Source organism: Tympanuchus pallidicinctus, unplaced genomic scaffold (genome assembly GCF_026119805.1).
Source record: "Tympanuchus pallidicinctus isolate F22 unplaced genomic scaffold, pur_lepc_1.0 scaffold16, whole genome shotgun sequence".
Lineage (NCBI taxonomy): Eukaryota > Metazoa > Chordata > Aves > Galliformes > Phasianidae > Tympanuchus > Tympanuchus pallidicinctus.
In genome coordinates, this window is record NW_026294679.1 from 23,594,495 (window position 1) to 23,615,455 (window position 20,961).

General features: G+C 43.2%; 1 protein-coding gene across 6 annotated transcripts in view; it reads left to right on the forward strand.

Annotated features, from left to right (window-relative positions):
• The window catches only part of MICU1 (mitochondrial calcium uptake 1), a 90,817-nt gene that overhangs the window by 40,051 nt on the left and 29,805 nt on the right, over positions 1-20,961 (forward strand). For 4 of the 6 annotated variants that reach the window (XM_052677511.1, XM_052677510.1, XM_052677514.1 and 1 more), the window contains 3 exons: positions 828-871; positions 13,759-13,824; positions 15,026-15,140. In XM_052677511.1, the coding sequence (XP_052533471.1) occupies positions 828-871; positions 13,759-13,824; positions 15,026-15,140 (225 nt within the window). Of the gene's footprint in view, positions 1-827; positions 872-13,758; positions 13,825-14,090; positions 14,097-15,025; positions 15,141-20,961 lie in introns of all 6 variants that reach the window. The other 2 variants (XM_052677512.1, XM_052677513.1) reach the window with 2 other exon arrangements.

A 20,961-nucleotide genomic window follows, 5' to 3' on the forward strand; every position in this document is an offset into this window, starting at 1 on the left:
AGAGGGTTTTACTCTTTAGAGAAATGAAAATTGGCCTGTGTGCTCCTGAACTACTGAAAGCATTTGGTTCAAGCTCTGCTTTATCTTCGCAGGATGCATCTTTTTGACTTGTATTACAAAGCTCAAATTAACCTCCCTGACTAATTTTTTTTGTGATCTTGCTCATATGTACAGGATGCATGGTGGAGGCCTCTGCTCCCCCTTTCTGAAAATGCTGTTTTTCCTACTTGGGGGTAGCCAAGTACTTTGTGTTGGTAGGAGTGGGAATTTCCTGGTATACATAAGCTCTTTCTGCCTTTCTCCAAAGCACCCTTCTAGTTAAAGCACTTGTGAATGCAGTTACAGCTCTTTGCCTTTAAAATCTGATTACATCTGAACAGTTCTCTACTACAGCATAAACAAGGTTTGGATTTGTATGAGTATTTCTCATTTATGGGAACAATCCTTTGTTTTGCTATTAGTGTATTGTTCAAAAGATGTTACTAAGGACAAGCTTTGTGAATGTGCATTTACGTGGAGCATTGTGGGCAGGATCTCTGCCAACTGGCACACCAGAAGTCTTCACGTTTGGGGTGGGCATTTTGGATCCCATGGGAAGTGCTGGGAGCTGCTATTGGCCCTGCTGGATAGATGTTTCCTTCTCTGTTGCTTTGTTTGTCCTTTGTGATCAAAATACATGTGCATACAGGAAGATAGAAAATATAACTTTTTCACTTTTACATTAGACTGTTTTACTACTTGATCACTACGGTATCTGAAAGCCCAAGAAATGCTTGCTGATGTCATCTGAGAACAGTTTTTGTAATTACTCTTCTTTTCTTTTTCAGATCTGGGGCTGGATCAGTTTATAGTGAAACGCTATGATGGGAAGGTGAGCACATACACACTTAACAGTCTGACTACTCAATAAGGCTTTTTAACCTAGACTCCTGTACTTAGTAACTGTGCCTAGGTCTAAGTGCAAGTACTGTCGTCTTAGCTTTTATAGTGTTGTAGTGTTTTTATATTCACTTTCTTATTCAGTTACTGCATTTCAAAGGGAGCTTGATGTCCTGTTTACAGTCAAAATATTGCTGCCTCTTAAGTACTGGTATGCCAGAAAATTTTGTTGTAATCACTTCTCCTTGCTGCTTTGTTATGAGTGAGCCCTATGAGCTGTGCCTTCTCAGGGAAATCTCACCTGACCTTTCCCTTCTAGCTTGTCTCCAGGTTCCTGGAGGCACCTGATCCTTTCTGCATCCCAAGCACCTTCCCCCGTCCCTCCCACCCCCCCACATGAGATACCTCTGCTTCATTCCCCTTCTGACCCCTAGGTCCTTTCCACAGTGGCACACAGCTGTTCTGGATGTTTGTGCTGACATGTTTCATGTTGGTAAATCACTGAGCATACTCTGTAGTTTTGTCTGCCTGTGTAATGGAGCATGTGGCATCCTACCTGTTATTATGCAAATGGAAGACCTGATTAATCCCGCTGTGGAGGTAGCTCTGTCCCCAGGACTACCAGCCCATACTAACCCAATGCAGGTTAGTTTTGTTACCTCACTGTGGGTGCATACTGTTACCCTGGCTGCTAGCAACATTTTCATTCCATCTGCATCATCTGAAAATAAAGCTTCTGTTTTTCCAAAGGGCAGTAAGCATCTCTGATCCCCCTCCTTGCTGAAGTGATGTACCTGATGTGTTAGGCTTTTCTAGGAAGCCTTGACAGAGAAACTTGCATTTAAAGACTTACATAAACACCGTGTGGGCTGAATGCATGCAGTTCCCTGCCTTGTATTGTGTTTGGTAGGGAAAAGTAAATAAAAAAGGTGATCAAATACCTGGGGTCCCTGTCTTCTGAGCTGTGCAATGTTCTGCTTTCCCAGGCAGCAAGGCGGGAGCTGACTTGAAAACAGACAATTGCACAGAAGTGTTTTGGCAGCTGTTTTGATGCATAAAAGTGAAGTGTGTTGTGAACACTTGTTTTCTTCCCCTCCACACAACTATGATGTCTGCTTTTTGTGATCTAAAAAAAAGTACACATTCTCTGCGAAATACCAAATGTTTCTTCCCCTGGTTTGTAGCAGTCTGTTTTACATCATACTGCTTTCATTGCTTTGTCTTGTCAAGCTCTCACATTCATTTCTTAGATTTTACATAAACAAGGTTTGCAGGGAAGGAATGTTGAAATCCACACAATCTGTGCTGGTGGTTCTGTTCTTGAGCACTGTACAACCATTTCCAATCATATTAGGTAGAAGATGCAAAGGGATGCAGTTTTCTTAACTCAGCTTCTTGTTCTTTTGAGACTCGGCACTGAGGGCTCAACTGAGAACATGTTTGCATGTGATGTACCAAACATCACCTCCTCTGACCCGTAGAGCAGAGAAACTGTTTTAAGCAGCTTACAGGGGTCAGCTGCACTTGGATGTCTGTATGCTCTGATTTGGATGGTCTGAAGGTGAGGCAGCAGGTTTAGGGTGTTATAATGATCTTCATTGTTACCTTATCCCAGGATCTGTTTTTCCCACAGTCTAATAATGCTCTAGAAGCAGCTTGCTGTGTAGAAAATGAAGACAGACTCTTGTTTGTTTAGCTGTTTGCTTAAAGGTGCCTTGGGGCTGACTAAAGCTGGCTCTGGCTGTTAGGGTGGTGGTTATGTCCAGGTGAGGCAATCATTTGAAGAGAGCATGAAGTAGGTTGGTGTTGGCTCTCCCTCAGTAAAGAAGAGCTGACAGCAGATTGATCTGTCTTGATAGCACTCTTATTTCTCATCTTATTGCCTGCTGTGGGCTTCAGTTTAAAACAAGTGCTCGTTACCCTGCCAGGCAGCACTCAAGGTGCTGCAGGACTGACCCTCATTCAGGTTTAAGTTGCAGAGCAGGACCTGACGGATTGAATCCTCTTGCGCCTCTTCCTTCTTGCCCGTGTCCAGCTCCTGCTTTCTCTTGGGAATCGGAGCCTCCTCTGCCTTTGCTCAGCTGTGGCTCTGCCTGTGAAGACGCAGTTCTGATCCTTTGGTTTCATGGCATTGGAGGAGAGAATGAATTCTTGCAGCAAGCTGAGAGCCCGTTGTTCCCTTAAGCATCCCTACAGGTGTCGCATGGGGGTAATGGGACTTTTGGTGCAGGTACATGCTTCAAGTCAGCTTTCTGCACTGGAAATTCCTTTTCTTTTCTTTCTGAAGATGAGTATGTAATTATTCAGACAAGAGCAAGCTGTGCTCCAAAAAATTCTTGGGAATATGCAAGCTAGGTAGTGGCTGAAGAGCAGAGAAGAGAAATAATTTTGGTTCCCAGCAGAAGTTTCTACCCAGGATTGCAAGTAAATACTCATTTAGAAAGGGATTCAGTTAAAACAATAGAAACAGCTGTGCAGCCAGTTGCATTTTCATTATATATTAGAGGACCAAGTTTAAAGTGTGGGTGTGAATTTTGAGCTTAAATGGTCGAGATTGAAATGCTGCACCATTAATATGCAGATATGAGCTGTTCTTATCAGAGAAAGCATTATATTTACTTAAAATTGCAGTCAGAGTAGCTGAATGATGTGCACTGATTGGGACTGGTAGTGCCAAATATTTTTGGAGTGATGTGCCTCTACTATGTGGGGTTTCTGAAGCATCTTGCTTCATGTGATTGAATGCCACAGTGAGAACACATACCTCTTTTTTTCCTCCTGCTCTTCCTTAGTGATAATTTAAAGAGTGGCTGGAGAGGAAAGTAAATGTAATGCCTTATTAATGGAACAGCACTCTTGTCGTTTGATTCTAAGTACTTTTCCCTCACTCATTTTGAGACAAAAACCCCATAGGCACTCATACAGTGAAAATCTTTGATCGAATCTGTTTGCCAACATAACCCCCATCCTCTTCTTTGCCATGCTGAATGTGCAGGGAGGCAGCTCTGTCCCTGGCTCTGTTTTTGTCTGTGCTCCTTTTTCCCCCAACAGACTTCTAGAAACAGGGGGAAAGAGATCTCGATTCCTCTTCATTTAGTAGGGGACAAATGAGTAGTCAGCATCTCCAAGCATTCATTGTATTGAGCCTGATTGCCATTGAAGCATCTTCCCCCAGCAGGCATGTAGGCTGATGTGAGACCAGACAGGTTCCAGCGTGTAGCTCTAAATACTGTGAAGTTAAGGTGCTTGGACCTTAAGTGTTTCTTCCTCTTGCATTTTACAATATCATAAAATGGTTTGGGTTGGAAGAGACATCTAAGGTCTAGTTCCAAACCCCCTGCCATAGGGAAGAACACCTCTACTAGACCAGGTTGATCACACAGCCCTATCCAGTATGGCCATGAGTGCTTGCAGGGAGGTGGCCTCCACAGCTTTTCTGGGTAACCCATTCCAGTGTCTCATCACCCTCAAAGTAAAAAATTTATTCCTAATGCCTAGCCTAAAAGTATCCTCTTCCAGTTGAAATCCATTTTCCATCATCCTCTCTCTACCTGCCCTAGTAAAGTGTCCTGCCAGCTTTCCTGTCAGCCTGCTCCAGGTACTGGAAGGCCACTATAAGGTCCCTCCCTCTGGAGCCTTCTCTTTTTGAGGTTGATGAGCCTCAGCTTGTCCTTGCTGGGGAGGCTCTCCAACCCTCTGATTAACTTCATGGCCCTTCTGTGTACCTGTTCCTACTTCATGTCCTCCTTGTGTTAGGGCCTCCAGAGCTGGGCGCAGTACTCCTGGTGGGGTCTCGTGAGAGCAGAGTAGAAGGGTGCCCATCAGCAAAGCACTCTGCTCATTGGTGCTGAAGGAAAAATATCATTTGCCCCTCCTTGAGTTTCATCATCTTTGAAGGTGTATCTCTTGTTAGGAGTGCAGTGTTCCTGAACTTCAGAACGCTGTTCTTCAGCTGCATTCTGCTCATCAGTGCTTCTTAAGGAACACTTTAGAGAGTGGTGTGGAGACTTCCTTCCTGCATCAGACTTTCAAATTAATTTCTTGTACTTTCATCACTCACTGCCTTCATCCTTGCTTAGCAAGTTGATGGTGATAAATAAGTTCTCACATTACTAAGCAGAACTGTGTGCACAGGCTTTGCTGGTGTGTAGTACAGATGTAATTTAAAAAATTTCCATTTCTATGCAGTTTAATTGCTGTTCCTTTGGTTATGCATCAGTGATTAACAAACTTAATGTCCTAGAGGTGATTCTGGTAGTGGTGCTCCTCTGAAGCAGGCTGCATATCTACCTTGTTCTGAATCCATACCCTGCCACCTGTGGAGACAGACGAGCCACTGCTCAGCATGGTCCCCATCTTGCTGAGCCTCAGCAGGGATCTTTCAGCAGAACAGCCTGGTATAAACACAAGAATGAAGGCAGAAAATGGATGTGGTGAGCACATAATGTAGAAAAAATCCAGCTAGCTTGTTTGGTGCTGAATAAACTTGACTTTCCCTTTTTGCACTCCAGGAGGAATGTCTTGCTGCTGCTTAATACAAACTAAAGCCCACAACCTACTAACAGCAGCTTACCCTCATGCTACCATTGATGAAACAAGCAATTAGAGAGGCTTTCACTGCCCTCCAATTAAACTTGCAAATGAAGTCCTTCCTGCTAGCATTTATGTTTGCATCTCTAGATGTTTTGGGATGCCTGAGAGAAATGCAGAGTGGTAACGAAATGAAGGTGAATACTTCTGATGGTTTCTGTACCCTTTCCTGGAAGAGATTTTCCCTTTCTGGGTAGCAGTAAGTCAGTCTCTACCAGAAATAGTAGGGCTGCTTGTAGCTTGCAGACATTCATTTCAGTCCTTATCACTTCCCAAAAGGAAAGGGGGGATGTTCTGATGTGTGTCTAGATGTTCTAACTGCTGTTATATTACAAGTGTGTATTCTGTTATCCTGGCAATTTGTTTGAAACTACATGTACTTTGGTTTCTGATATTCTTCATTCTGATTGAAGTGTAAGGACATAAGAATTAGGTAAGGACCACTACGTCACCTGGAACTTATTCCCGCTGTGAAGAGCCTTTGTGTGCCACAAATCATTCAGTCATCCAGGTAGCAGGCTTGTGTGAGGGACCAGACTGAGGATTGGCCTAGTCTTGTCACTGGTGTGTGTGTCCGTGAAAGAAGAGCTGCCCTGGAATTAAGCCTTGTAGAGCTGCTGGGAGGCAGTACAGGAGGAAGATGTCATGCCAGGTGATGGAAAGGGCATCCTTTGGACCCTGAAAATGTGCTCAGGAAGGCTCTCCATGGTAAGGATTGGAGGAGGGTGAACTGTCCTTAGTATAGATTTTTCTGGAGAATCAAGGGACCTTTCTGCTAATTTTGGAGATAAAGAAAATGGGCTTTTATACATTAGCTTGAATTTCTGGGTTCCTCTGGTTTGTGTATGAGCACAAGATTTGCACCAGAATGGTGTAAGCTGCTGTAAGCTTCAAGTCCTCCTTTGCTTCAGGTGCCATTCCTTAGGTGGAATGAAACAGTTGAGTCCTGTGAGCTCAGCTGTATGAGGTCCTGTTGATGTGCTTGGTAAGAGCATTTGAGATGCTTGTGTATGCTAGTAGCAGCTAAAGCTGTTTGTGGCTTGGAGATACCTTGAGGTGCTCATCTAGCTTGTTCTGTAATCCCTGTGAAACAAGTGTGTCTAATTTCAGATTTCCTGCTTTTAAATTCATTCCACTTCTGATCCTGCTTAGTGTTGGTCGTGTTTACATTACATGCAGGAGGCACCTTATGTGAGTAATAACCTTGCTCTTCTGTATGCAAGTTCCTCTGCTGTTCCCCAAAGTGTTCCAACCAGCAGGCAGGGAGAGTTCTTTGCCATGGCTTGGGGAAAGCAAACAGGGATGCTGCTTATTGCAGGTAACCAGCAAACCTGTGAACCGAGCTGAGTGCTTTTTCTCTTTGCTTTCTTTGCTGACACCACTACCTGTTTGTGAGTTTCTTTCCTCATTGGCTTTTCCTCTTGGCCAAACTTGGCCCTCCACTGCTTTGGTTGGCTGTCTTGATTTACTCCGTATTGCCTTCTCCTGTGTGGGGGTCACTGGAATCTGTGTGACACTGAATTGCATGTTCCTCTTTGTTCCTTTTCAGTTAAAAAATGAATCCTACCAAAGAAAAGGCTTTGCTGCTTCTACTATTGGTAAATGCATGGCACACAAACATCTCTATGGACTCCTGAGTTGCTTTACCTCCACGTGCAGTACACGCTCCATCCCTTCCTACCTCTTCTACCAAACCTCTGGGACATACTTCATTTTTAAGGGAGCTGTCCCTGCTGTTCCCTTGTACTACTAACTCTGTTGCCTGTTTTCCCAGGGCTCCTTTGGTGGATCCTGTTGAAATGCTCTGGTTTCTCTGTGTTCTTTCATTCTGGTTTCTAGGTATCCAGCAGGTATTTCTTCTGGCTACTAATCTGTGGTACTTGTGTCTTTATTCTAATGATGCTTTGGTTTTGGTGTAACTGAGCGTTCCCTCGTTTTCTTCCCTTTTCTAACCCTTTCCCTTTCCACCAGGATTTCTGGCAGGTACAAAGCAGACAGCATGTGCTTTTATTATTTGTGCTGCAGACCTCATAATGTGCACTTTTCATGTAAAAAGGGACAGTGTATGCTGACTCCTCCCTGCTCCTGTAAGAAATAATCCTGAACTCATTCTCTATCAGACCTGACTAAAGGATTTATGGCCAAACACTCCAGTTTAGGTTGCTAAGATCTCTAAATGGCAGCGCTCAAGTCTGCACCTTCCTGTCCTCCTATTTTCTTGCTGTCTTTTGAGGCCTCTGACATTTTTGTTTCTTTGTTTCCATAGGCAATAGTAGGCTGTCTCTCAAAAATGACATTTTCTGTTTGAGCCTGGAATTATTTTTATTCTGTGAAAAAAAACAGGTGTTTTGCTGGCCTAAGCTTGTAAAATGCTTGGGAAATGTTGGGTGCTTGACTGCGTGTGAATTTGGGGAAGGTCCTTTTTGCAAAATTCCCTGATTATTATTATTTTTTTTTTTTTTAGAGATACAGAAGTATGTTAGGTGAACTTGTTCAAGAATAGGGTAGCAAGAACTAGAGTTTGTAAAAGGGCTTCTAGTGGCTTTGTGCTCTAATTTTGTGATACTAATGAAACCAGTTTACCTTGTGCAATTGCACAGCATTTTTTTAATGGAAGAGGAGGACAGTATTCTAGATGTGACACACAGATCTTTGCAATGCAGGCTGAGATGCAGGAAGCAGCACCCTGTCTTCCAATTGGAGACCTACGTGCCTGTTTATGTTTCAGTTCAGAAGCATGATTTGGGATGTGGAGGACCTTGATTCAGTCCTTCCCCACCAAATTTCCATGACAGATGTCTGTGCTCCTATGGGTGCTTCCTGTCCATGCATTTCCCAAACACAGGTGTGTGATCTTGTAATAGACATATTTCAGGGTGGCAGTGGTCGGATAGACCTGATGCTGGAGCTGAGCTGGCTGTAGGCCAGGCAGTGTGGGAAGGGCTGTTGTGAGAAGAGCAGGAGCAGAAGAGCTTCATCTCCTGTACGCTTGGGTAGAAAACTTCTAGAGGTTGGAGGTTTGTCTTCAGAACTGAGGGTTTTTTCTTTTCCCCTGTGTGAAAAATAATCCCTGTCTGCAGATGTTTAAGAGACTGGGGGGAACTTGCATCAGCTGCAAATACATGCAGTGGGTAAAGATTAAATACTTCCTAAGAAGCTATTGCTAGCTTTCATAGCCTAAACAATGGCCATAAATGAGTCGGCTTGTTTTGATAGAAGAAGCTGAGGGTGAGGATGGAATTCACAACAGCTTTCTGACCCAGCAGCAGGGCACCACAGTGCAGGGAGAAGCAGTGTAGACTGTCCCTTTTCAGAAGCATTTCCTTTCTGCTTTCCCAGCAGGGGTTCTTCCTGTGCATGACTGGGTGTGCTGCCTGCCAAGGGTCTGGAAAGTCTGTGTCATTTCTCTTGGTCGTGCCGAATGCTGGCCTTGCATTTCAGGTGCCATTTGTTGCAAAGGGATGAGTATTTCCAGCCTGGCTGGAAGGAGCGAATGCAAATCTCTTTCCAGTCTCAGAGGACCACCTGTACTAATAATATGCCTAATTCTTCATTCTCTGTATGTGTCCAAATTCAAATTTGGAGAGAGAGAGAGAGAGAGAGATGCAGAACCTCATCAATGTCCTGCTGTGTATTTGTGTCCCCTGTGCATGTAGGCAGATAAATAACCCACAAGTAGAGAGTTTAAAAGCTCTTTATTAAAATGTGCTCATGGAAGGTCATAAGCTGCAGTATTTATCAGGCAGTCATAAATTATCCTATGCTGTGACACCACCCTGATTTGCCATGCAGAGTCTGTTTGCGTTTACCCATGTTAATACGTAGAACTCATAATAAATCATCTGGAGCCATTACTGCTGATACCATAAAATTCTCTGCTGGTTTATTATTATTACTGGGTTACTTTCGTGGGCTGTAATGACTTCTGTCACAACTTAAACACTTTTTTTTGTAATTTTATTGATATGAAGTCCCAAGCACCGTATCTGAAATGATTTCATATCCCCATTCTAAGGGTAGCTTTAAAAAATGCCTTGAGATGCTCTCTTCCCCCTCACGTTCTTTTTTTTGTCCTTGTTTCCTTGCACAGGAACCTGTCCTGCCATTCTCCCCACAGGGTTTTGGAACACAGAGGCTGAAAGGCTCTGTGTTTGTCTGCTTCTGAAAGCCTTTTCCTCTCTATTTCTTTCCCTTTTCTTATTGTAGGCATGAGGTGCCAGCATGGGTTGTATCATAAAATTTCTAAATTCGTGGCTTTCATTCTCTGAAGTTCCCATCTTCAGAAAAACAAGTGAAAATAAACAAGTCCCTTTTGTTTCAGAAGCTAGCTAAGCATTTGGGTGCAGGCAACGTTCAATATTGTCAGTGACTGAGGTGAGATTGCCTGCAGCTTGCATTGGCATTTCCTTTAAGCTTTTCCTTGTCTTGCTTTTGCAACGGACTAATGTGGTGCTGCAGCAAGAGCTGCACAGCCAGTTCCCAGGTGGAAGGGGCTGGGTCTGTCCCTGCCAACTGCCTTGCAGGCTCTGAGAAGGCAAGCTGGAGTCTCCTCGCTGGGTGTTTACGCGTGTTGCCTCAGTGTGCTGCCTCATTGTGCTGCCTGGGGCCAAGCACAGCTTGTAAAGATGTCGAACAACTCCAGTGGTAGGTGCTAAAGGCCATTTACAATGCATTCATTAAAAGGGCTGTCCAATAAACGTGATGGGAAGATTTGTTCTTCCAGCAGCAGTGGAGCTCCTAGTAGGCTTTTATTCGCAGGGGTGCTGTCTGCTGAGTTAAACCTCCATGGGTCGAGTTGGATGCCAGCAGGACTAATGGTGCATAATCTTAATATGTGGTGATCACAAATAGGAATGGGGTTCCCAGTCAGCCTCTCCCAAAGAAAAGCCATTCCCAAGCTTTACCATTTTGACAACAGCTTAGGGTTAGCAGGAGTTCATAAGGCAGATAAAAATAAGGTGGAAATTGACATGAGACTGCAGGGGGTTGCTTTCTATAAAGTCCATCTTGGTCATGTGCTCTTTTAGATGCATCTTCATTTTTGAGATGCATGTTCCCAAACTGCAATAATACAGTTATTGCTGTATATAAATACAAAAATTCCAGCTTCACTTTATGAAGCTGGAAAACTCAGGACAGACCTAATCAGAGATTTTAAATGTATGTATTGGGAAAACTTATAGCAGAGATTTTCAGAACCCCCTACTGTGAAACAAAAATATTTCTGCATTTCTAAACTTCTTTTCCTCTGTCTATTGTTAATGGTAAGAGAAGTGTATGAATGTCTTTTAATGGTTAGCATAACTGAGGGTGGTCAGTTGGGACTGGAACAGAATGCTTTGCAGCAAGCTGCTATCACTATTTGAAATGTTCACAATTTTGTATTTCTCAAGTAATGCTGGTAACTTTAAGATGTTTCTTTTAAAAAGGAGTGAACTCTGTATGATATTGATAAGAGATGGTCATGGCTCACCTAAAATTCCTTTCACAAAATTACTTTGATTCTGGAGATATGCTCATCTTGCATGTACTGTCATGTTTTGTTGGTTCTGGAAGACAATCACTGGTGGGTGAGGGCGGGGGGCTGATGACTTCCTGAAGGTCGGCTGCAGGAAGTACCAGGGTGATACTGAAACACAGAGGTGTTATGTGAACAATGGTGCTGAATGCACGTCTTCTTCTCTGGACTGGAGCATGCACTGACATCTTGAAGTGAATTATCAAGTCTATGTTCTTCCCAAAGTGGCAAGTCTAGTGCTGCTCGTTAAGGCGTTCTGAAATGCAGAACAAAGTGGGTCTGCAAGGATTTTGCTGATACAGCTTCCTAGCTGCAGTCAGGAGCGCAGAACAAAACCAGAGATGGCAGTTGTTAATTACCAGAACTGCATCCTCCTCTAGATTTGCTTAATCCAGTATTAGACTGAGTGTGTCGTTTTATCTATTAAGCATGAGTTCATGCCAGTGATCCCAGCTCTGTGTGGTAGGGTTGGCACACTGCTCCTGCGTTTCCCTGGCACCTTTCACTCCTCACTGATCCCCGGAAAAAACCACTTTGTCATCCAAAGTAAGGGTGATGTTCAGCAAGCAAAGGAAGGAACAAGCGGGTTTTCCAAATCTTTTGTACCTTGAAGCTTTGATTCAGCTCGTGTATGTTTGCCTTTGCTTAGGAGCTGCACTGTGCATTTGGCTTGAGGGGTGCTCCTGTAGTTCACCAGTTCTGGGGCAGAATATGTGGAATTTTGTTACATTTCTGGGTGCTTTGCTTGCTTGCAGTCTCTGTGCATCACACAGTCTGGGGAGCTGCAGGCATGTGGCATTCCACTTCATTCACAGTCACTTGTGCGATTGTTTGCTCCCCTTAGTGGGTACCACTGAGATGAGTGCTTAACCCAGGTGGTGTATAGGGAAAACACCAGTTATTTCATGAGAGGTGCTTGTCTTTGAGCTGCTGCTTGTGTCTGAATTGGAAGGTGCACACCAAGCTTGGCATTTTGAGAAGCTACTATTTTTTTTACCTGCTGTGGATGTTTAGTGATACTGTAAGAGAATTTACCTGTGTGTAGAGTTATTCCACCATGACTGGTGGTTTGTCACTCACCTTGCCCAGTTGTGCTTAGGCTGAAATCAATTGTATATTTGGCTTGCTTTCTTTTGAAGCTGTTAATGGGGCTCTGTGTGTGTGTTTGCCACAAGTTTACTGCCTGATGGCAGGAGGCATCACAGCTGTAGACCTTTTGCCTGCCCTGTTCACTTGCACATGCTGAGTTTGGGATGCACTTGGGGTAGCACTCGAGTGTTTTTAATGTATTGTTCTGCTTTGGGGAATGGAGTTAAGATAGAGAAAAACGTTACACTGAAGATGTCTGACTTGTAACCGAGCACTCTGAAAATTCACTTGGTGCTGGGGGTTGTGCTCCCCACAGCAGGCCTGGTAGTGCAGGCAGGCTGATGTGCCACCTGTCTGGGAAGCCTTTGCTCATACGTGATGTGTATTTTTTGTGTATGTATAAGTAAAATCCACCTGCTCAGTATTTGCCTTTTTTTTGAATAACATTTTCTTCTGTTAATTAACTGTCTCCTGTCTGTGAAAGCTTAGTTCCTTTGGGTCCAGCCAACAGTATGCGCTTGGTGCTGGAAGTTTTCAGCTGGACGTGCTTACTGGTCTGCTTTTGCCCTACACATATCACAGAATGCCAATTGCAGATCCTCTTCTCATCCTAAATAGTGTTAAACTGATGTGAGCTGATGCATCCCAACCCTTGCTGTTGTTCTGTGGTGGGTTTCTGATTAGGGGAGCACCTGTAACACTCGGGTGTGTGAGCTGACAACAGAATGGCAGCTAAGCCTAAATCCACTTGTCATTGAGCAAACAGTGACTGATTGTTTTTTTCCTCTATGAGGAAATATAAATCTTGAGAATGTTGTCTGTAAAGAGGATAAAAAAAACAATGCTCTTAGCCTTTCTCATAGTGGGGAGGGCTTCTACCCTGCTCCACAGAAAGCAGTAAAGCCAGAAAGGGAAAAAAAAAAGACAAATATATAAAAAAAATTTTCTTTAAAAAAAAAGCCTTTTTTATTGACTTTAAGATGCAAATGAGTAAATGCTTCTCCCTTCTATCTGTCTAAACCTTTATGTTTCAGAGAGCAGCAGATTTTATATCAATTTTATTGTTATTCTATGGATCTGGTTTTTAATTTTATGGAGACTTGTTTGAGTAGTTTGCTAGCTGTGAATTTTAAGCACGGAAGTGGAACCCTTGGAAATTAATAAATCAACTTCTGGACCTTCCTCGTGGGGTCCTTAGAACAAATGAAGCAGGTGGATGCTAGCAGCTAGTCTGTGGTAGATGCTGGTGAAAGGTGTTCAGGGCAATGAATCATGTGAGCAGGTGAGATGCAGCTGATGGCACCATCAGGGAGCAATACCAGGAAACTGATTTTCTCCTTGATCTTTCCTTTAGTTTTAAGGAAAGCCAGGTGGTGTTTTTGCCCTTAATGTGTTGGCTTGAAGGCTACTTTGTGTGGGAACTGCCTTGATGGGAAGGGGAGGCAAAAGCATTTTAGTAAACGATGTTTCAACCTGATATCCTGTAAGCATAAATCAGTTACTTTGTGTGAAATGAATGCCATCAATGTTCTCTGCTGTGAGAGATGCACCTCTTGTTAAATTCCTGTTGCGCTCCTGAGAATAAAGAAGAGCTGCTGTAAAGAGTTGTGCTTGATCAATAGAGCTGAACGTTTTTCCTGAAAAGTGTATTCTTGTCTCTTTTCTTGTGATTTCCAAGCCAGATACGGGTTAAATTTTCATCTAAATTATTAGCTGAACTCATCCCCAATCTGCTGCCACCTGCAATGGTGAGTTCTCTCAAACTGGGCTGGATGAGAGATGCCAGCCTGCAGCCCGTGGCTCTGACCCCCAGGGGCGAGGTGCTAACCCTGCTGGGATGTGGCCCCAGGCTTTGTAGCAGCCCTCAGTCCAAGCAACCACCTGGTTGCTTCAACACCTTCTTGCTCCTTGCAAGTCTAACTGTTCAACTTGATGTTATGTTTTGTCTGCTTGTTGTATTGTTGGTTAACCAGTTTTCTTTCCTTTATCTTGTATATGATGGGATCTCCGCTAGACAGAGGTAACAGTGGGGGACAGCTGTGGAGCTGGGCCCTCGTGTGGTGGTGTTTGTTGGTGGTTTTCCTAAAGCTGATCCTAAATTCAGCCTGCCTTGACCATGCTTCTGTGCTTGCATGAACTGATTTCTATGAAATAACCCCATCCACGCCTGTTGTTCTTTACATTAATTTTGTTTTCCTCTGTGTGTGTGTGTGTGCCTCCTTCTGCCATGTTCTTAAAATGGGTCACCAGTGTGGAATTCAGTATGCAGCTCTTAACAGTTTTATGGATCCTTTTCAGTCTTTGAAGCTTCAGCAGATCAAAGTGGCTTGGATTTTTAGCTTAATAAAGAGATCAGGTGATAAAACACGTGGTAGTTTCTGTTAAAACTTCAACATTTTGGAAAAGAAGTGGAACAAGAAAGTCAGAGTATGGTCTCAGTCCTGGTCCTTCTCTGTGAGCTCACTCCAGAACTGTGTGCTTCTGTTTGCTATACACGTACAGTAACTTTGATCATACTCCACATTTGTGTGAAATAGATTTCCTTGGCTACTACTACAGGGTACAACTAAAAATGAAAATGCTATTAATGAAATCTGATAATTTCCTTTGGAAATCTTATATTCTCAAAAATCTGATTTATATAGCACTGTATTCTCTCATAGATTCAGGCAACGTTAAGCAAAATTGACTTAGTTTATCTGTATTTCAGTTGGTTCTAACCAACTGCTGTGCAATTCCTTATCCCTATTTGAGATAAGGAAGCACTGACCTTTGTAGACCAATTCTGACAGATTTGAAGGCTGGAAAAGGTCCACTGAATATGAATGATGACAGTAGGGGTGTGTGTACATGAATGGCGTGGTGGTAAGGACACAAAGCCTTTTGGTTCTGTATTTAATTCATTGCTTTATTTTCTCTTTTTGGGATTGGGGTCGAATGAACTAACAGAAGTTGTCTCAGGAGCGAGAAAAGTTTGCTGATGAAGACAGTATATTTTATGCGCTTGGGGAATGTGGACTCATTTCATTTTCAGACTACATTTTCCTCACAACAGTCCTTTCCAGTAAGTACAGTTTTTTTTTCCTTGCAACTACTGTTTTTGTTTAAGTTTTGGAGTTTGTACCATCAATAAACTTTCCCTTGTGCTCTGCATACATTTCCCTAAAAGGGGCTGTTGATTGCTTGAAACCAGAGCAGGGTCAACAATTGCCATTGCTTCATCTCTCTCAGATTTAGCTTCAGTAGTTCAGAAAGATGAGCAGATCGATGACTTCCAAAGCAGTATTTCTTAATTAAGAATGTGGCTTTTTATGGAACGGATCCTTTGACCTGCTGTTCAAAATTGTAAATGGACAGTTGTTCTTGAGTTCTGCTAACTATATGATACTGCTGTTTGGATGAGCTGTACAATCTCTCAGCTGTATTTGGTAAGCTCACACTTGTGCTGGATGTAATCTGATGAGAAGTTAGGCAGTTTACATTTCAACAAACATCGTTAGATATCTTCTATCTTCTCTCACTGCTTGACTTACATTCGTGGTATTTCTGTGATCTGCTGTTCTGTCCCAGCAAAGCCTTCTGCTCTCTGAGTGTTGGGACTTCAGTTTACTTTGTTGGCAGAGAAGGGCAAAGCTGAAGAATTTGGTGACGTTGAATGGCATTTCTAGACTTTGTTCATGGGGAAAGCAAGCACAGGGCCATCTTTGTGATGCCCCTCAGGAGATGCCATATCACCAGCAAAGAAAGAAGTTAACCAATTCCTCGTTCTCTTTCAGTTGTGTTGGAAGAGAACAGTGCTGCTTTCCAAATGAATGGCAACAGTTGATTTTCAGACTTGCAAAAATGTTTATATGTGGTAACAATACGTGATTATAGGGCCAAACTTTTCTCCCTTTTGACAAAGTTATTAAAACCAAAATCCTGGCACTTGGCATGTTATTTTATAGATCCCCACTGCTGTCTGCCTTGTACTGTTCTCAGAGTCAGTCAGGTAAGTCGCTGGCATTCTGAAGAAGCAATAGGTGCTGTATTTTTTCCTGTGCAGTTGCATGCTGTAACATGGGCAAATGAAAGAGGCAGCCCTTGGTCTGCTGAACACCTCGCTCTGGGGGCTCTGTGACAGGACAAGCTTCAAGGCTCTGGTTGTCACCCTGCCCTGACAGGGCAAGCTTGTATGTGACCTTCGTGTCGCAAAAACAAACACGGGTGTATGGCACTGCTTCGAGCCAAGGATTTTCCTTTGGATTTTTAATCTGCATCTTTGAGTCTCAGAGCTGACTCAAGATTTTTGCCGTTCTTTTTTTCTATTAGTCCAGACTGTGCCAAAATTATCTGAGTTATTTTCACTTTTATAGCAAGTGCTTTTTATTCAAGTCTCTGCAGATGGCAGAGCCAAAGCTATCGTATCACATTACTGAATGTGGCTTAGCAAGCACTGCCCTTGTCTTTTTATGGCTGCACCAGTTGTTGTGAACAAGCTGTGAAGCAAGTGTGCACCATGCCAAACAAACTGTGTGTGCTTCTGCAGACAGCAGAAATAAATACAAATTCTTCCTGCTTTGGTTTAATTTATTTGTGGTGAGAATAAAACAGTTTACCACCTTGCACTGGATTATCAGCTGGCCTTGCATTAGAGCATTGTGCAGGCAGAATGGTTTTCCTCTTTTACTTTCGGGGTGCTAAACATGCCCACAATTACTAGGGGATCAGACTAACAAGAGGAGAAAGAATTGTGTGGTTTTTGCTTTGAAGAATGATGTGAAGGGCAGGCAAGGTAAAAACTTCTGTTAGGAGGAAAAAAGAAAACATTCCAGGATTTTTGGGCTCCTTTTTGTGTTGGCTTGTCCTTCAAGAACTGTGCTAAATGGCTCTTGAGGATAGAGGACCATCTCCGGAACTGCTGTTAAATGGCAGTTTGCCCCGAGGAAGACTTGTGCTTTCATTTTTAAAGCATTTGCTTTTTTGAAAATAAAACTAAATCTTGCTCTGTTGCAAAGATAGAAATCCCCTGTTATGCCACCCTGCCTGTTCTGCTCACCTGGTTTTAAACATTTCCTTGCAGGAATCTAGTAGTGCTTTGTTTTCCTTCTAGGAATTAAATAAATACAAGAAAGCAAATGTTTCTTGAACCTGAGAGTTCAAGATGACTCTACTGTTAAGGATGTGTTTGGACAACAGGGAGATGTAGATCACACTATATAGCTGAAAGTTGCAAAATACTAAATTGGAAGATGGCATATCAAGCTTAAAAGGGAACCATGAGGTTGAGTCTGTGGTGGGAGGAAGAGATGCTTCTCTGCTGTGCTCAGAAGTCACGAGAAGACATCACTGATGATCAGGTCTGGCTTATTGAGCTTAGAAAGGTGCTAACCTTTGGAAACAGAAAACTTAAGGGAGCAGAGGGCTGCATCTTGCTGTGCTGCTTGGGGTGGTCATGGCCCAGTGAGTGCTGGGGTGGCTCGTGCCCATCCTGTGCACTCCATATACCTGTCTCCTTACCCTTTTCTGAAAGTGCTGCTGGGCTCTGCTAGAGCTGTTTCTTGTGGCTTGTTCCATTTCCCTATCTCTGCAGCTGAAGCTCATTTTGACTTGATTCCCTGAAATGCAGGCTGAGTATCAGCTGTTGGGGAGGGAAGAGAGAGCTGAAGCCTTCATCTGCATGTTGCTTGCAGAGAGCTGTTTGCATATTGCACATGAAATGAAGTCTGTCACCATATTCTATTTACAAGTGATTTCTCGCTTTTAGCACTGTCTGTTCTCATTGGTTGCTGTGTTTCTGTGAAAATGTAGTTTAAAAAAGCTAATAAAATAGCTGGCTTCAAGAAGCCTGCCTTCTATTAAAGGTAATTAGAGCTTGAATGGCCTCTGGGGGAGTGCACGTGGCTTCTGGTGCTTCAGCTGCTCTTTGTATTTTGGTACAGAGGTAGAATTATAAGCAGAGTAGAGGTGAGCAGAACACAGGTGGGATTGCACCCCTTTCCTTTAATTGCCATTGGAAAGCAGATGTTGCCTCCCTAGGCAATGAGGTTTTTGCTTTTGGACTTACAGAGCAGCTGGAGGAAGGGGAGAGGGAGCTTTTGAGAAGGAATGTGGCCTGTTGTACAGGCATAATAATGTCTGCCTGATTAACGGGTACTGGAAGGAGCTGGATGGTAGCAGAATGAGTTAGTGGTGCTTCCATAATTGGACTGTCACTGTGTCTGGGTTTACTCCATGAGGAAAGCGGTTTAAATAATGTAGTCTCATGCCAAAGGAGTTGCTCCCTTGCCAGCGCTCTCAGAGCTGATGTGCAGCTCCTTTCCCTGTGCCCTACGGGCTCTGTGCCAAGTGCCACACCAACCAGCGACACTTCTCATTTCTTTGCTCCCTGCTCCTGGCTGCAACACAAATTCCCAGTGCTGTTGCAGGAATGGCCCCTGGGAAACCTCTTGTGTGGAATAGATTGAATCTCTGTTTTTTCTTTTTTTCCTGTTTAGAGAGTAAATGGCAAAGCAGCTAGCTCTGGGAATGACTTTCTGACTGTGTCATGAGCCTTTTGTGGCACTCGGCACAGAAGTGAGATCTGTAATCTTACTGATGGTGTTTTCATCCTGCAAAGGGACACCAACTGCTATACAGCTTGTTTCTATAAGAAAAGGAAATGAGGTTGCTCTGAGTTACTAAGAATATTTGTTCATGTTAATTTTATCATTACTCTAAGCTTTCAAGCCCTTCAGTCTCCCAGTATGCATACACAGGTTTAGGGATGTCTTCAATCCCACCAGCCTCCTGGGTCCCAGAGGTGGCACCTATGCAGCTGTCCTGGATGCAGGCATCTCACACTGAGAGCAAGCCAGGCAATGCTGCCGAAGCATTTCTGGTTGGGAAACAACTTTTTTGGCAAGTTGTTGGGCTGCTACGGCTACCATTTTCTGCTTCCCAGCACGCAGGTAGGACTCCTGGAAAGCAAAGTACTACTCTTGTTAGTAACGCAAGTAGGATGGACTTCTGCCATGCAGGAAAGACACTTTCCTACTCATGAAAGCAGTGTTGTATTTTACATTTTGGCTGGAGTTTGAAAATAAAATTTATTTTTCTGGAGTTTCGTGTCTGCCTTAAAGCTGAAGCCTGCGTTTTAGTGGGTTTGTATGCTAAGATTAATTCTGATGTATTTGTGTTATTTCAGCCAGAGGTAATTCTGATTCTTCCTTGTGATAAGACTGTTGGCTGCTTACAGGTAGCACCAGTTCCAGTAGTGAGTTCCTGTAGCTCAGTCTGCATGCTGCAGACTTGATTTCAGTAGTTCCATGCAAATAACTGTTAGTGTTTAATAGTGTTATTATTTATAACAGAACTGTTCAATTGATTAGACTAGCATTGCTTTTCAGAAATAAAGGAGCAATTCAAATAAAAAGAGATCAGGAATATGATATTTTTGTCTTCATTGTAATGAGGGCTCTGATGTTTGTATTCCACAGACAATTGCTTCCCATTGGGCTTCTACTCCATTCTCAAAAATATTGCAGTACTGGGAGATCATTATGTTCAGCTGTATCGTCAAATTCTTCCCTGCTGCATTTGTGATCACATGCACCAAACCAGATACTGTTGCTGGCTGCAGTCTTGTCAGGGCAAGCTTTTCTCTGACCCTGATTCTTTCCATAAAAATGTTCCAGTTCCAACAGAGGGAGAGATTTCTTGGCTAAAACGCAGGGACAGAATAATAGCCGTATTGATTCATGTAACTGAAGGTGGAAAAATCCTGATTAATCTTTGGAGGGAGAAGGTAAGATGTTTTTAATGTGGCCTGGAAAAACATCGTGTGTGTACTGTTATAGCTGTGAGGCTTTAACAGCCATCTCTGTAGTTGATTTTCCTCTGCTGTAGGAGGACTGTATTAATTTTGGGTTGGTTATAAAGATGCACGTCTCCCAAAGCTGAAGAAAATGCGTTTTCTTAACTTAGTGATAGATGGAGAAGAAGAGATTGGAGTGTTTAACTTCTAATGACTAGTTTTTCTCCAAATGGTTCCCCAGCTGGAATCTTGATCTCCCTTCCCACAATAGACTGCTTGTGGGGTTGCTGGGCTTCAGAATGGTTGTTGGAGTCAAGCTGCTTCTTGCTGTATTCCCACTGAAGACAAGATGTTCTGTAAGAGTACAAGAGCAGCCAGAAGTTGTACTTTCCTAACATCGCCACGACGCCCTGCCTTGGCAAGTAATTTTTGAACTACATCTGAAAGGAGCCATGGTAATCTTCCTTCACCAAAAAACAATGTGGTGGAGAGTGCTGCAGATGGCTGTTGGGGTGAGGGTGCTCCAGTCCTTACAAACATCCCCTCATCAGTGCAAAGGTATTGAACAAAGCAAACTCCAAGTGCTTGGAAGAAAGTGGTCTTGCCTGGCTGTATTTGCCTTGCTGATCTTGTCATCTCAGAAGGGTGTTTGAAATAGGTTTCCTAATGCTTGTTTCTTCCAAGACAGATGCTGTATAGATGCATCTGTAGTCATGTGCTGCAGGAGGTCCTACAGCAGTTGCAGAGAAAGACCTGTTGAGTCATCTCTTGAAGTGTAGAACGCTGTTTTCTCTTAAAAGAGAGGAAAAGAAGATGAAACAAGTGTGAAAGTAGTGAGATGTGGCATTTCTCAAGAGTGGGCATTTAGAGCCTTTCAGAATACATTGCTTCTGGGGTTAGTAAATGGCAATAAAAAGCAATTGAGTGCTGCAAATTGGTCCCTTGAATAATTCAAAGTAGTTAAAATGATGGAATTGGTGTAAAAAGTGCCTCATCTAATTGCTTGGAGATGCCTTGGGGCTTCGTGCTGATAGGCCAGGTGGATGTTCTCAGTGTGGCAGCGTTGCTGGTTGATGAAGGCTGGCTGTCGACTTGATGCTGCCGTGTGTGT